The sequence below is a fragment of the Corylus avellana genome, chromosome ca2 (genome assembly GCF_901000735.1).
Source record: "Corylus avellana chromosome ca2, CavTom2PMs-1.0".
Classification (NCBI taxonomy): Eukaryota; Viridiplantae; Streptophyta; class Magnoliopsida; order Fagales; family Betulaceae; genus Corylus; species Corylus avellana.
The window spans coordinates 28,433,061-28,449,822 of NC_081542.1; the positions used below are offsets into that span (position 1 = coordinate 28,433,061).

Here is a 16,762-nt window from a genome sequence, read left to right on the forward strand (position 1 = left end):
CTCCTAAATGCACTAAATGAATATTCTCGGAGAAGAAATGTTTGTTCATTAAAATAATGTTTAGAATAAAAATAAATAAATTGTTTTTTAACAAATTTAATTCTACATAAAAGGAATTATATGTAAATGAACACAAAATAATTTATTCATTGAAACTAAATGTCTTGTAGAAAAGATGAATTCGATCTACATGTTGTTTGACAAAAAAATAAAAAATAAAATAAATAAATAATATAAAGCAAACAACTAAAATTAAATATAAACCTCAAAATCTATTAAGCCGGAATGTTAATAAGTAAGATCTAACATTCAGAATATTTAAGTGAAATGAAAAGTAAATTAATAAAAATAAAGTTTGAATTCAGAACCTTTTAACTCTTATACTAAGTTAAATAATCACTTCCCATAAAATATTTAAGCAAATAAAAATAGATAACTTTAATCCTTTAATCAAATCCTTTAGAACATTCCCAATGGAAGAGCTAAATGTTACTTTTATCTAAAATGGCTCTTCAAATGTTTAAAAAACCTTCTACATTGGATTAGCCAAAATAAAATGTAAAATAGATATTTGATTGGAAGAGCTAAAAAAAAAAAGCTAAATGTAGCAGCACTTTTCAAGGGAGCTATTTTATTTTTCATTGTTTTTCTCACCTATTTTCTCTTTTTCCCAAATCTTTTCCTACTTTTTCTCTGCATGTTTTCTTTTTTCCAAAACTTTTCTCATTTTTCCTCTCACATGTTCTCTTTTTTCCAAAACTTTTATTGCTTTTAATAATAGTTTAATAGAATAGATATAAATATAGCTAATCGGATGTAGAGACATATATTTCTATCTATTCTATTAAAATATTATTAAAAGCAATAAAAGTTTTGAGAAAAAGAGAACATGTGAGGAAAAATGGGAAAAGTTTTGGGAAAAAGAGAACATGCAGAAAAAAAGTAGGAAAAAATTTGGGAAAGAGAAAATAGGTGAGAAACAATGAAAATAAAATAGCTCCCTTGAAAAGTGCTACTACATTTAGTTTTTTTTTAGCTCTTCCAATCAAATATCTATTTTACATTTTCTTTTAGCTAATCCAATGTAGGGGTTTTTTAAACATTTGAAGAACCATTTTAGATAAAAGTAATATTTAGCTATTCCATTGGGAATGCTCTAGATATGTTTGTCAAGTGGGGAATTAAAGTCAATGTCATAAAGACTATCAATAACTATTCTAGTGAAGCTCTAATTGCCCGATTGGCGTTTCTAACGGATAGTTCAATCGGTTAGAAATTACGTCACATGAAACCATAATCAACAAACAAGCAAGCTCAGGAATATATATATATATATAAGAAAAAAATGAATGAAAGAAAGAAAAGCATGCAAGTTGTTGGAAGCAGACACTCAAAATATCTTCGGACAGTTGGAACTGGTGAAGGAAAAGAGACCCACAATGGTGTTCTTGATGGAAACCTGTTTACAAGCTCATAGGGTTGAACGGGTAAAGTTGAAGTTGGGTTTTCATAATGTTTTTGCGATTGACAGTGTGGGACGAAGCGGGGGTCTAGCAATGCTATGGTTGGATGATTGGAATGTAGAGATCCAAAATTATAGTAGACGTCATATAAATGCGATAGTGACCTCCTCGGATGTAGATGCCCAACCTTGGAAATTTACTGGGTTTTATGGGCACCCAGAGGTTTGTAAAAGGAAGGAGTCCTGGAATCTTCTGAGATATCTTAAACGTTTTTCACCCTCACCATGGCTCTGTGTGGGGGATTTTAATGAGATATTGATGGCTGCCGAGAAGTTTGGGTTGGTCAGGAAGGCTTTGTGGCAGATGGTGGATTTTCGGCACACTGTGGATTTCTGTCAGTTGCATGATCTGGGGTATTCAGGGCCTTTTTTCACATGGAGCAATAAAAGAGAAGAACCACATTTTATTCAAGAGCGGCTGGATCGTGCTATGGCAAATGCTGATTGGATGGGATTATATCCGCATTTATTTGTGGAAATATTGGCTGCAAGGAGCTCAGATCACGCTCCAGTTTTGGTGACATTGAAAATGCAATCTCGGAGAAATAGGAGGACATCTAGGCGTGTGGCTTATGAAGCTGGGTGGGGAAAATCACTTGAACACCGTAAGGTGATAACCCAAGTATGGAAGGAGAAAGCCAAAAATATGGATGGATGGATGGCAGTGAAGAGGAAAATTGGAATTTGTCAAAAAGTTTTTTCTAGGTGGCAATGGGTGGAGAAAAACCCAACTGATAAACTCATTCAAGACAAAACAGAGATCCTCAAATCAATGCAAATGTCAGTGGGGCACCCAAATACCAATCAGATTAATTTCCTCCAAAAAGAAGTGAATGACCTTATTGAGTCCGAAGATTTGAAATGGAGGCAACGTGCGAAGGAGCATTGGTTGAGGTATGGTGACAAAAATTCTAAATTTTTCCATGCAAGTGTTGCTCAAAGGAGACGTGTGAACATGATTAATAATATTATTGACGAAAGGGGACAGCAGTGTGTTACTCCTGAGGCCATTGCAGAGGGTTTCACCAAATATTACCAGAATTTGTTCACAACATCCTCCCCTGTAGGTGTAGTGGATTACTTGGCTGAATGCAGTGTAGCGTGACAAGCGAAATGAATGCGAGATTAGTTAGGGATTCACAGTGGATGAGTTTAGTGTAGCTTTGGCTCAAATGGCTCCCTTAAAATCTCCCGGGCCAGATGGTTTGCCAGCTTGTTTTTTCCAAGATAATTGGAGTTCTATTGGTACTGAGGTATGCGATACTTTGTCTAATTTTTTCAGAACGGGTATTTTAGATGAGGATGTCAATTTTACCCATATTGTATTGATTCCTAAGATCAAAAATCCCTCACATGTTTCTCAGTTTAGGCCTATAAGTCTTTGTAATATTCTTTACAAAATTATTGCAAAGACTTTGGCGAATAGATTGAAACCCATTTTGAATCATATTATCTCCATATCCCAAAGTGCGTTCATTCCAGGTCGACTTATTTCGGATAATGTGTTGGTAGCTTACGAAACTCTCCATACCATGCATTCACGTATGTGGGGGAAGGTGGGGTACATGGCATTCAAGTTGGATATGAGTAAAGCCTATGACCGAGTTGAATGGTGTTTTCTTGAGGAGGTGATGAGGAGGTTGGGGTTTGATGATAGATGGGTCCGATTGGTTATGCAGTGTGTTTCTACGGTCAAATATTCTATTATTGTTAATGGGGAGCCGGAAGGATGTATTAGGCCAACACGGGGAATAAGACAAGGAGATCCTTTATCCCCGTATTTATTTATTCTGTGTGCAGAGGCGTTAAGTCGCCAACTTGGGAGAGCTGAAGAGGCAGGCTTGTTCAGGGGCGTCCCTACTTCTCCTAGGGGACCCAGGCTGACTCATTTATTTTTTGCAGACGACAGTTTGTTGTTCTGCAAAGCTACCTCTCAGGCTTGGAATCACTTGACTTCTCTTTTAGAAGGGTATGAAGAGGCCTCGGGACAACGATTGAATAGAGCTAAGACATCAATATTCTTTAGCCGCAATACAAGTGTGGAGGTGAGGGAGGCTTTAATCCAACTAGCAGGTATCCCTGAGGCTCAATGATATGATACGTATTTGGGGCTTCCTGCGTTGGTTGGTAAATCTCGTATTAGAGAATTCCAAATCCTAACAGATAAAGTGCGAAAACGTGTCAATGATTGGAAGGTAAAATTTCTTTCCCAAGCTGGGAAGGAGGTATTGTTGAAGGCGGTGGTACAAGCTATTCCTACATACAGTATGAGTATTTTCTTGTTGCCGAAAACTTTATGTAAGGAACTTAATGGAATCATGCAGAAGTTCTGGTGGGGGCATAAGGAAAATGATAAAAAAATCCATTGGATGAGTTGGGATAAGATGGGAGCGTCGAAGGCACAAGGAGGGATGGGCTTCCGTGATATTACGAGCTTTAACAAGGCCATGCTGGCGAAGCAAGGCTGGCGTATATTGAAAAACCCAGATAGTTTGGTAGCAAGAATTTTAAGAGGCAAATATTATCATCATGGATCTTTTTTGGAGGCAACTGTAGGGAGTAGGCCTTCTCTGGCATGGCGCAGTATTCTATCGACTATGAACCTGCTTAAGGCTGGTTTGATGTGGAGGGTGGGAGATGGTAAGTCAATCCGGGTTTTGGGGGAGCAGTGGATACCAATACCGTCAACCTTCAAAGTACAATCTCCTTGTCAAGGGTTACCTGCAGATGCTCGGGTGAGTGATTTGATAGATCCTGTCAGCCGTGGGTGGAACACAACTCTCATTCGAGACACTTTCTGGGAAGAAGAGGCGAAGGTAATTTGCAGTTTACCTCTAAGCAGATATAACCAGCAGGACCGAATGGTTTGGGGGAAAACAAAAAATGGGGATTTCTCGGTTCGTAGCGCTTATTTTTTGGAGAAGGAAAGGAATGGTTTAAAGAATGGGGAAGGGTCTAGTGCTCCTGTCTGTAATGAAATATGGAAGAAAATATGGGCTTTGCTAGTACCGAATCCAACAAAGGTTTTTTTGTGGAGAGCTTGTAACATTATCTTACCTACTAAAGATAACATGAGGAAAAGGGGTGTTGTGTCTGATGATATTTGTATGTTTTGTTGTTCAGAGAAGGAATCGATAGTTCATGTCCTATGGGAATGCCCAGCAGCTCAGGATGTCTGGGGGGTTAGTGGACGGTCATTACAGAAAATTTCATTTACAAGTCTTACCTTTCGGGATCTTCTTTTATTTTTGGTATCACGATGCAGTACAGAGGAGATGGCACTGGTTGGGGTTATTACAAAAGGAATTTGGCACAGACGAAATACAGTAGTTCATGGGGGTGTTTTTTTGCATCCCAATGCCGTTGTTAGAGAAGCAGTGGTTTATTTACAACAGTACAATGATTCTTTGGAGAGAAGAGAGGAAACTGTGCATAGTGTTCCAATTCATAGATCTATTCGTTGGAAGAACCCACCTGCTGGTTTTTTCAAAGCTAACTGGGATGTAGCTCTACGAAAGGAGTATAACTGGATGGGATTTGGGGTTGTTGTAAGAGATCATGAAGGTTTGGTTTGTGCAGCTCTTAGTAAGGCAATGGATGGATGCCCAGACCCTACAACGGCGGAAGCTATGGGTGCTTTATGTGCGATGGAATTTTGTCGTGATTTGGGGTTACAAGACTTGATTCTGGAAGGGCATTCGAAGGTGGTAGTTATGGCTTTGAAGAATAATGGTCCTAATTGGTGTAGCTACGGGCAGGTGATCAGTGATATTGTTGAAGTGGCCCATGGTTTTCGCAGTTGGACAGTTGAGCACGTGAGCAGGGAAGTCAATTATGCAGCTCATAAAATGGGTCAAAGGGCAGTCCAAGGAAACATAGAAGAAATATGGATGGAGGAAGTCCCTTGTTTTATTCAAGATGTAATTACATTAGAGCTTTTGGCTCTATCTGTTTAGAGTGTTTTTTTACACTCTAGATTATTTTGTTATGAATGAATGAATGCAGATGTTATTATCAAAAAAAAAAAAAAAAAAATATCTTCGTTATCCAGGTGTGTGGGCAAAATATCTCATTATCCACGTTGACCCAAAAAGTACGTCAATCGTCTGGTTATCACAAAACCTCATGGTAAGGCCAACTTTATCACGTGCATCTCTCAAAAAAGGGTTACATCTAGGTTTTTATTTTTTATTGTGGTCAAAATATCTCATTACTGCTTACCAACCGTCTATTGACTTTCGGTTGTCAGCAATCGAAATAAAAATTTATATCAATGTCAGTAATTTGAACCTAACTGAAAACGACTTAATCGAAAACTTAGTCGCCAAAGTATAATAGGGCAGCGTCCTAACAATATTAATCGGTTCTCATTTAATTTTTTTTCCTAATTTCCTTTATTTGGATAAAAAAAAAATCAATCGGTTCTCACTTAATTTTATATATATTAGTAACAATTTTTAATAATATAAGATAATTAATATGTTAAGAGTGCTTATAAACATATCCAATAAACACTTGTTTAGCCCTAACAGAATCATTTGGGCCCAACAACGATTAATTTGGCCCACAAAGAAATTTTATTTTTTTGTATGTTCAAGTTCAAAACAATTTGGGCCTCTAAAAGTTCAGTATCCTGATCAATGTAAAGAACGTGATAAGCTAGCGAGCCTATATATTACCAGTGGTGCACATTTCCCGCTTCGAAACCACACTCTTCAGATAGAGATTTCTGCGCCGGTCACCGGAGAACCTCTCAGATAAGCCCGGTCTCTCTCTTGAATCATTGAAAGTTTAGATTCCAATATAATTTTTGTAAATTTTTTTTCGAATAATTAATTGATTCCTGGGGATTCATCTAACACTTCATAGTCAATGGATTACGTTAAATGATTAATTTATTTTTGTTAAATAAGTTTTTTTTATTATTATTTTAATTTTTTGCGTGCTTTGTATGGTTTAGCGTTGTTTTATAAACAAAATTTCCATACTCTGCTTCAAACAAGCTTCATTTTCTCCAATTTTTTCTCTCTCTCTCTCTCTCTGTTTCCGGGCAACCAAACAGGGGGATTTGTAACAGGATTTTATCTTGAATTTTGTTTTCCGGATCTAATATTTTTTGTGGTGGTGATCAAGGCAGAATGGGAGGAATGGACGGCGGGGATGAAGGGATTAGGAGGAGGGGGTGCTCGTGCGCGAAGAGCGATTTTCTACCCGAGGAATCGTTTCGGAGCTGGGGCAACTACGGGAAGGCATTGATGGAGACTCCGATGAGGCTGAAGGATCGGATCGTGACCCGCTCCATGGACCACACGGAGCTCGTGGAGGTCAAGGCTCGAAGCCATAACGAGATGAAGAAGACGCTCAACTGGTGGGACCTCATGTGGTTCGGCATCGGCGCGGTCATCGGCGCCGGCATCTTCGTCCTCACCGGCCTCGAGGCCCGCGAACACGCTGGCCCCGCCGTCGTCTTGTCCTACGTCGTCTCCGGCGTCTCGGCTTTGCTCTCCGTCTTCTGCTACACCGAATTCGCCGTGGAGATCCCCGTAGCCGGTACGTACCCAGAGCATAATAATTATTGTAGTGTTCTTTTTTTTCTAATTTTAAGATAATCACCAAAATTATGACAGTTTAGCGCCGCCTAACAAACCAAAAACAAAAAGAGAAATAAAAAATAAAAAATATTGCAGCCGTTCGATTAAAAAATTCAAACAATTGACTTATTGGCTGACGACTGAGATGGAATGGAAATGCTAATAATAAAATATCTCCCTCAGATTCTGCTGGTCAATGGCATAAGTTCTAGTCAACGAAGTCAGGCTAGGATTAGAGTGTAGAAAAGTCCCGGCTGGCCCTTCTAGACTTCTAGTATACCTTTTTTTTTTTCAATAATTTATTTTTGCAAATTCAATAAATTTTTCATTTAATTTATAAACCCAAAATGATTTTTATTATTATTTTTTTCTTAATTTTTTAAGCATGTTACACAACTATTTTTTATAAAAAATATAATATTTAATAGAAGATGAATAATTCACGTCAATATTTTTTTTCTTCTTTTTTCATCTTATTTTACAAATTTAATATATTCATCATTAAATTTGTAGACTCATGTGGACTCTACACAAATTTAATAGGATATTGTTAAAAATATAATGAATTATGTCATTTTTCTTTAGTAGACTCTCATACAAGTACAATCGTCATACTCATACAACTATGATGACGTGGTAATGAATATCAGCCATTAATTTTTATTTTTACAAGACCTTGTTGATCCAAATATTGAGTTTTACAGTCACATCATCAAAGTTGTATGACAGTCGTATAATAATTTACTAAATATCATAATTCTTTTTACAAATTCAATCAATCAGCCATTAAATTTGTGAATTTGTGTGGATCCCACATAAATTAAATAGTAAATTCATCTATTCACTATAAAAATGGTTAAAATGATTGAAAAAAATAATAAATTATATCATTTTTCTTTATTTTTACCCATTTTTATTGAGTTTTTTTGTTTTTTAATGGTTGATTATGCCAGTTGTTTAAGGCCTAACGTGGTTCCACATATTTGGGGGCCGCACTTGAATTGATACGTAGAAACTGCACATATTGCAAAACCCAATGGTTCCTGACTTCCTGAATTCTAGTTAGACTTGATGGTTAGGTCAATTAATCACTGTTTATAAATTTAAATATAAATATAAATTTATGAAGAGTGTTTTAAAAAAATTATATTAAATTTGTCAAATTTTTTTTTTTTCCAAAGGAAAAAGTTTCAAGAAAAAAAAAAAAGAGTTTAGATCACGTGTAGTTGATTTTAGTACACAACTAATTAAATCTTATTCTTTTGTATTATCATTTTATCAATTAGAGATTATCACATTACTTCATAAAAGAAATTGTAACACATGATAATAACTATTGGTTGCATCTCTTCCCCAACTAGACTGCCTTGAAGTCATTAGGATGTGCTAATTTATGTGCACACTATATTGTCAAATGGGCCGCTTCGAAGCTAGTGTTTGAAAGTATTTATAATCATTTTCTCATTTTATGTTTCTTTGTGTTTTAGGAGCGGAAAATATCATCCCTTGTAACCCCTTTTTATTATATTAAAAATAAAAACTATTGGTTGCATACTTAATTCTTTCCCTTTCAGGTGGATCATTTGCCTACCTAAGGGTAGAGCTCGGCGACTTCATGGCCTTCATTGCCGCTGGCAACATCTTGCTAGAGTACGTTATTGGTGGAGCAGCCGTTGCCCGTTCCTGGACATCCTACTTCGCCACACTTTGCAACCACAAGCCAAACGATTTCCGCATTGTAGCCCATGGTCTCTCAGAAGACTACAAATATCTTGACCCCATAGCCATTGTCGTCATTGCCGCCATTTGTGTCCTTGCAGTCCTCAGCACTAAGGGCTCTTCGCGTTTCAATTACATTGCATCCATCTTCCATGTTGTCGTCATTCTCTTCATCATCGTCGCCGGCCTTATTAAAGCCGATACAAAGAATTACACCCCATTTGCCCCTTTTGAAGCCCGTGGCATCTTCAAGGCATCAGCAGTGCTTTTCTTCGCTTATGTTGGATTTGATGCTGTCTCAACCATGGCTGAGGAGACAAAGAATCCCGCTCGGGATATCCCCATTGGTCTTGTAGGCTCAATGGTGATTACTACATTGGCATATTGTTTACTAGCGGTGACATTATGCCTTATGCAGTCATACAAAACCCTCGACGTGGATGCTCCATTTTCGGTAATGTTAAATTTTCATTTATTACAAAAGTTTAAGTTGATAAGAAATAATTAATTTAATCTTTTAATTTAGAGTAGTGATATTTAGTAAATTGTTATATGACTTTCATGCAACTAGGATGATGCAGCAATGAAAATTAAACTTTGGATCAACAAGGGCTTTGTAAGGAAAAAAAAAAAAATCAAGAGTAAAGTTTACATATCCCCTCAAACTATCACTTAATTGACAATGTCTCTCTCAAACTACCAAAACATTGTCAATGTCCTCCTTAAGGCTAGCAAAAGGATAAAAATGCCCATATGTATTTCTTAATAAGACAAAAATACCCATATAAATTCAAAAAAAAAAAAAAAAAAATTAATTAATTTAAAAATAAAAATAAAAATAAAAACGGAAATTTTAATTTAAAAAGAACGATTTTTTTTTTAAACGAAAATTTTTAATTTTTTTAAACGATTTTTTTTAAATGATTTTTTTAAACAGAAATTTTTATTTAAAAGCAACATTTTTTTTTAAAAAAACAAAAAAATTGTTTTAGAAAACGAAAATTGTTACTTTTTTAAAACATAAATTTTTATTTTAAGAATTTATTAAAAAAACATTTTTTATAACAAAAAAAATCTAAATTTTTTAATTTTTTCTTATAGAAAGGATTTGTTTTTTAAATTTTAATTTGCCACCCTTTGGATTTTTTTTTTTAATTTTTTTTTTGTTTTAGGTTTTTTCTAGAAGTTTTAGTATTTTTTTTTTTTTTATTTTACTAATGGTAGTTTCGTCTTTGGGACGAACATTGACAATTTTTGATAGTTTGAGGAGGACATTGTCAATTGGGTAGTCTACTAAATAGCATTTATTTTTAATTTATATTATAATAGTTATCCTCACATGTGGGCTCACCCAATTGGTGAAATATTTAATTAGCATTGGATGTGATTGATTGATTTTCAGTTCCACGTCTTCTCATTTGTATGCAATCTAATAGCATTTCTCTTTAATTAATTTATATTCTAACACTTATCCCTATTACATGTGGGCTCGCTTAACACATGAAATATTTAATTAATTAAAATGGAATGTGAATTAACATAGATAATGTTCAAATTCAAAACCTTTGGTTCTGATACTATATTAAATTAGTTCATAATCCACACAATGCGGGAAATTCTTCATTATAATTTAATTATAAAATTTAAAATCATTACACTTTTCATTATAGGTTAAAAAATACATTTATATCGTACATTTAATGCAATCAAATAAACCTTCTCACCTCAGGTTCAATACTTAATTATCTCTTTGATGTTTTGAAAGTGTTTATATTCCTTTTCTACACAATTGTGAAATAAGTTTTTCCCTTTTTTCGCTTTCGAAAGTAGAAAAATTACTTTCAAAACATGCTTGAAAGTTCGAGTAAATAACACAAATGAAAAATAAATCACATAAAACATTCAAATGAATTAAAACATACTACCCTTAATTTTGGTTTAATTCATATAAATAAAAACTTGTTTAAATATTAGTTCTCATAGGAGTATATAGTTTAAAATGAAAAAAAAAAAAAAAAAAAAAAACATCAAAGCATGAATAGAAAATTAGCAAGAATCTCTAATATTGTTGGTTTGATACCTATATATTAGATTTTAATACAAATAAAACTCACAATTTTGAACATTCGAAAAAAATAAATAAATAAAAAAAATACAAAGCAAAAAAAAAATAAAAAATTGATGAATACAAAAATAAAACAAAATTTTTCACTAAACATTTAAAGCAATGAAATAAATCATCTCACTCAACATTTTATAAAAGTTGTATTTGTAGTTATTAAATCACACTTAGAAAGTTGTACAATTGTTCTCTGATTTCTTCTTTTTCTTAAAAAAAAAAAAAAAAAAAAAAAAAAAACCGAAATTCTATATGATTTTTTCTTTCTATATATGGTTTTTTAAGGGTTTTTAAGTAACATATTAACATGTATAGCTCGTATTGTAATTTAGTTTATATTCTAACAGGTAGCATTCGAAGCTGTTGGTTGGAGTTGGGCTAAGTATATAGTTGCTGCTGGTGCGTTGAAGGGGATGACGACTGTTTTGCTAGTGGGAGCTATCGGTCAGGCTCGATATCTCACACATATTGCACGAACCCACATGTTGCCGCCATGGCTCGCCCATGTCAACGAGAGAACTGGAACACCCGTTAATGCCACGATCGTGATGCTCGTCGCCACAGCGATCATTGCCTTCTTCACAAAGCTTGCTATTCTCGCCGACCTACTCTCTATCTCCACGTTGTTTATCTTCATGCTCGTTGCCGTTGCCCTTCTCGTGCGCCGGTATTATGTTAGCGGCGTGACAACTGAAACAAATCGTATAAAGCTCATTGTGTTTATTTTGCTAATAATTGGATCTTCCATTGGAACTGCTGCTTATTGGGCAGTTAGCGATGGGTGGGTTGGGTACGTAATAACCACCCCAATTTGGCTGATTGCAACCGTGGGGATTTGGCTTTTTGTTCCGCATGCAAGAGAGCCGAAACTTTGGGGGGTGCCATTGGTGCCATGGCTGCCATCGTTGTCCATCGCCATTAACATTTTCCTTCTTGGGTCAATAGACAAAGCATCTTTCGCAAGGTTCGGGGTGTGGACTTTGGTAATCTTTATTTACTATTTTGTCATTGGATTACATGCATCCTATGACACAGCCAAGGAATCTAGCAATGGCAAGGAGAGGAAGAATGTTGAAGAGGGTGGAGAAAATGTTAACATTGTGTGCTAGAGGAGTTTGTAATAAATCATAAATGTGTGTAATGCATATGTGTACGTGTAGTTGATGTTCATAAATGTGTGTAAGTGTTTGTTGGTGAAGTGCTCATGCTTTCTACCATAATAAGGAAATAAGATTCACATACTTTTGGTAAATAGTAGCTGTACTGATAAAAAATTATCAGCAATGGAAATTCATTACAGCAGATAAATTGAAGAAATGAACTTGTTTTTGAAAGCTGTACACGACATATATAAGAACAAAAACAGTTTATATGAAATAACAAGGCAACAAGATTTTGATTCAATTACTTTTAGGTGATGGCCATAAGTAAATGTCAGTTAGTAACAATGCCAAATTCTACTCTATAAAATTAAGAATAAATTTATTTTCACAGCATAAAAATGGTGTTTGTCACAAATATTGCAAAGATACAAGTGCCTTTTGCTTGATAGATTTTCAAACATCCCATGACAAAAAAACAAAACAAACACACACAAGATATGAAGAAGTGGTTCTGTCTATAACCTACCTCCACAGATAAAATCTAAAGAGTTACATTATGTTCTTATTGCTTGATGTCTTTTACAATACATGATACTCCTATTTATAGGAGAATTGAGGTGGATAAGTTTGATAATCAAATCAAAATAATTTGATTACCATCAAATCAATTAAATTTGATTAGAGGAGATTACAATCAATTACAATGAAATCAATTTGCCTAATATTCTCTAACAAGATACACACTACTGACACTAGAGAATTAATAATATTAAGGATTCAAGGAAAGTCCTTTCAAAAGTTCATCTCAAATTACCAATATAATGCGATCCAGTTAATAAACCCACATGCTTTTCAATCATTTTTTTTAAAAAAAAAAATTTATTTTTAACATGCATCGACCACAGTACTATGGCGGGAAATCAGAATATTTACAATTGTATCTGAGATTTCAATGTCTTCCCTAGAATATCCGATGAAATGAAGCAATCAACTGTTGATAGCTGAGTGATCAGAGTTCTGGGAATTTGAACAATACAGACTACAGTAATATCATATTCAAATCTAGCGATATCCGAATATATAGAATTACAAATTCTTCGCTTGAGATCACGAAGCAATTGTGATGAAATTATGAAGCAGTTGTTCTCTGTGCCATAATCTCAAGCATCCACTATGCTGGCATAGTTGATTGAGCTATTTAGGTTACTTTCACCTAGTTGCAATGGCGGAGCCAGACAATTCATATTGTAGGTGTCGCTAAAATTTTTTGGAGTCCTAAAATTTTTTTCTACCCTAAAAAATTTGATAATTCACACAATATATGCATCACAAAAAAATATTTATAAAAATTCATAAATATGTGCTTAAATTGATATATTAGAAATGTAACATGTTAGCACTATATCAAAAAGACAGAAATATCAAAAAAAAAAAAAAAGAGTGTCTAGAAATACACTTTACGGTCTCTTAGAAGTACAAAATCATCGAGTATCGAATCTAAATCGAAAAATCCATTTCGATTTATATGCCTATGGGTTTTTCCACTTATGGATAACTAGACTCCATAGATACATACATATAGGTTTACTAACTTTTATTCAATTTTCTAGGCAACCAATGTCCAAACAGAAGATAATTAAACCAAAACAACAAAAAAATTACAAATAGAAAAGATAAATATCAATAGGATATTTATAAGAGATTTAGGTCCAAAGGAATAAACCCTAGAAAAGATCCACTCACATCATTCATTGACTAATCCTACAACTATCATATTTCATGGATTGATTCAAATATTTTAACAATTTGTTGTTCGAATTATTAATAATTCGGACAATAAATATGAGAAGGTTTTTATAAGCTTAATTACCTGCCCAATCAGACGAGTGGACAACTCAAAATTTGTTTAGACGTGTGAGCTCCATATTAGCTTTCTCATTTGTCGTCTATCTATCCATGTATTTCAATGATTTCTAGCACAATTAATGGCAATGTAATTTGTTTGGTCATGGCAACCCAAGCTTGGAAAGGAATAGTGTCCTTAATCTTAACACAAGAACACAAGATGGGTGATAAGCTGTTGGGCTCTATATATATCATTCTAGCTCACAAATATTGCAAGAACATGTGAAAGTAACAATCAGAAGAGAAAAAAGAAAGATTATATATAATAAATAAGAAATAAATATATGATGAGCAAGGTTTTAGAACATACCCATCAACCAATTTTTCCTTTGGCCATTTCTAAGTTTCCTTCTATGGAGTACTGAAAGACACAGGGAGGTTTCTGTAATGGAGAAGAAAAATGGTATTTAAAGGGATGGTAGTTAGTCATGTATATCTACTTTCTTAAATTACTACACGGAGGTTAAAGACACCTTGGACCAGGAGATTTGTTGTTCCTTTTTTTTTTTTTCTTTTTTTTCTTTTCTTTTTTTTGAAAGAGAGATTTGTTGTTCCTTTTCTAATTTTATGGTCCTGTAAAGAGAATTACAATGAGAGCTAATTCTATCAGAATGTGGTGTAAAATTTTATTTTATAGCTTTTAATAGAAATTTGACACATAAGGTAAAAACATCAAATATAATAAAAATAAAAAAATCGTATCTTTAATTCAAATTAATATCATGGACTTTTCCATTCATTCTAACCGAACACCCACCATCAAAACCCCACCCACTTCTTAGCCCCCGACAGTTGAGTCTCTAATGGTTTTGTTGATGAGTATTTTGTTAAGAAAAAAAAATTATTTGGTGTGAAAGGTTATATTATTTTTTAGTATATCAAGCTTAGGTGTCTACTTTCTATTCAAGGGTGCAAAACACTCAGTTTAAACCATGACCTGATTAAAGTTATTCTCAATTTTTTTTTGTTTGAAAAAGTTATTCTCAATTACAATAGAGTAGATTGCACTCTTCATTTCAAGTGAAATATAGAGAAGTTATTTCATGGTTATGATTTAATATTGTTGTATCCAACGGCGTAAATGATGCCAAATTATTTAAATTTTTTAAAGAACATGCTAACATATTTATCACATGACATTATTTATGTCGTTAAATACCATAAAATGGGAACACAAATTTCCTACATAGACAAATTGATATGTATTCCTTAACTGTGAAATATTTATGTTTTCTAAAAATTAAACGTACGTAGCACGTGCTCATCACATGCTTTTTTTTTTTAATAGCTTAATATACACGTTACTTTTAGATGCACGTTTGTAGAAGATAAATGACTCATCTCATCTCACTTTAAATCAAAAAATTATATTCTTTCAAGATTCTTTGTGATACGTAATTAATGTTTTTTAATAATCCTCGATGCCTACCCATGACCATGGTTCCCAGAAAGGTTCCTGCATCCCGACCAGTAAGACACTGGGTTGGGTATTCCAGGCCAACATGATGCCTAAGAGTCGACAATGTTGGCCTCGTTTCATAATGTTTTTTTTTTTTAATTCTTAAAACTAAAAATATAATTTTCTCTTAAAAAACAAATCAAAACATAAAATAATTTTAAAAAAATTTTGACATTATAAAAAAACATGAACTTAATTTTTTAGGAGTAGGAACTAAATTTAAGAAAAATAATAATAGAAAGAGGAGTGAGAGATTATGTTCCTACCCAAGAAGTAGTTCAATCGGCTGAGATCATATCTAATGAAGCGGAGGTTACTAGTTCATAAAGTCTGATCTCCAACCGATTGAGCTTTATGTCTACACATTATGTTAAATGTTAAAAATACCAACAAATATATATATATATATATATATATATATATATATATAGGGAAGGGGGCACACTAGGCGTGGTGTCCACAATAAAATAAAAAAGAGAAATGGTATTTGTCAATAAATTCTCTATATTTAGCTCATATTTTTCAACAAATTCAATAAATCAACCATAAGATTTGTAGGATTCACTATTGACTTATGTGAGGTCGACATAAGTTCACAAATTTAATAATTATTTGTAAAATGAAATGAACCAAATATGGAGATAATATAGCATTTTTCAACATGTGGCATGAGACATGTAGGCCTAGGTATCGGTCAAAACGGTCCGATTTTGGCTCTTATCGGTTATTAACCGATAATTTTTGGTTAAATGGTTTATTAACCGATATCGAACCAATAAGAATTTTAACCGAAATTATCGGTTATAACGGTACACGATTAAACGGTTCGGTTAAACCGGTTAACGTTAACCGAGGGCTTTATATTGATTTATTTTGTTGGGCCAAAAATGAGTTTTTTATTTTTTTTTATTTTTGAGGGCCCAAATACTTTTTGTTGGGACCCAAATATTTGTTTTTTGAGCTAAAAATTGAAGCTTTTTTATATTGATCCACCACAACTTTTTTTTTTTTTTTTTATATATTATATAATAAATTTTTCCAAAGCAAATGGACTAATTAACATAATGGATGCTAATTAGACTAACAAAACTAGTTAATGAAAAATGCTTTCACCAAAGGCAAAGAAATCCCATCAAATGCCATCACTAAAAAAAAATTAAACCTACCCAAACCCAAATTAAGATAAGGTTACATATGCATATATATAATCCCAAAACTACGTCGTTTTGGCATCCCTACTTAACAGTTTATATCGGTTAAATGGTTAACCGATATGAAATTTCTAACCAGACCGAACCGAACCGATAAGCATACCAGTATAAAAAATTTAACCAATAAGGATAT

General features: G+C 33.7%; 1 protein-coding gene across 1 annotated transcript; it reads left to right on the plus strand.

The window, feature by feature from the left end:
• The first annotated feature begins 6,175 nt into the window (after window positions 1-6,175).
• Window positions 6,176-12,226, plus strand: LOC132170302 (cationic amino acid transporter 1-like). The gene is made up of 4 exons (XM_059581227.1): window positions 6,176-6,288; window positions 6,660-7,072; window positions 8,688-9,286; window positions 11,299-12,226. The coding sequence occupies exons 2-4, from the start codon at window positions 6,661-6,663 to the stop codon at window positions 12,058-12,060; spliced, it is 1,773 nt and encodes a 590-aa protein (XP_059437210.1). The 5' UTR covers window positions 6,176-6,288; window position 6,660; the 3' UTR covers window positions 12,061-12,226.
• Window positions 12,227-16,762: the final 4,536 nt, after the last annotated feature.

Excerpts from the sequence above, each read along its gene's own strand:
- LOC132170302 (XM_059581227.1), top strand. The coding sequence starts at position 6,661 with ATGGGAGGAATGGACGGCGGGGATGAAGGGATTAGGAGGAGGGGGTGC. Across the intron at positions 7,073-8,687 it reads CGTGGAGATCCCCGTAGCCG|GTGGATCATTTGCCTACCTA; the intron begins GTACGTACCCAG and ends TTTCCCTTTCAG. Across the intron at positions 9,287-11,298 it reads ACGTGGATGCTCCATTTTCG|GTAGCATTCGAAGCTGTTGG; the intron begins GTAATGTTAAAT and ends ATATTCTAACAG.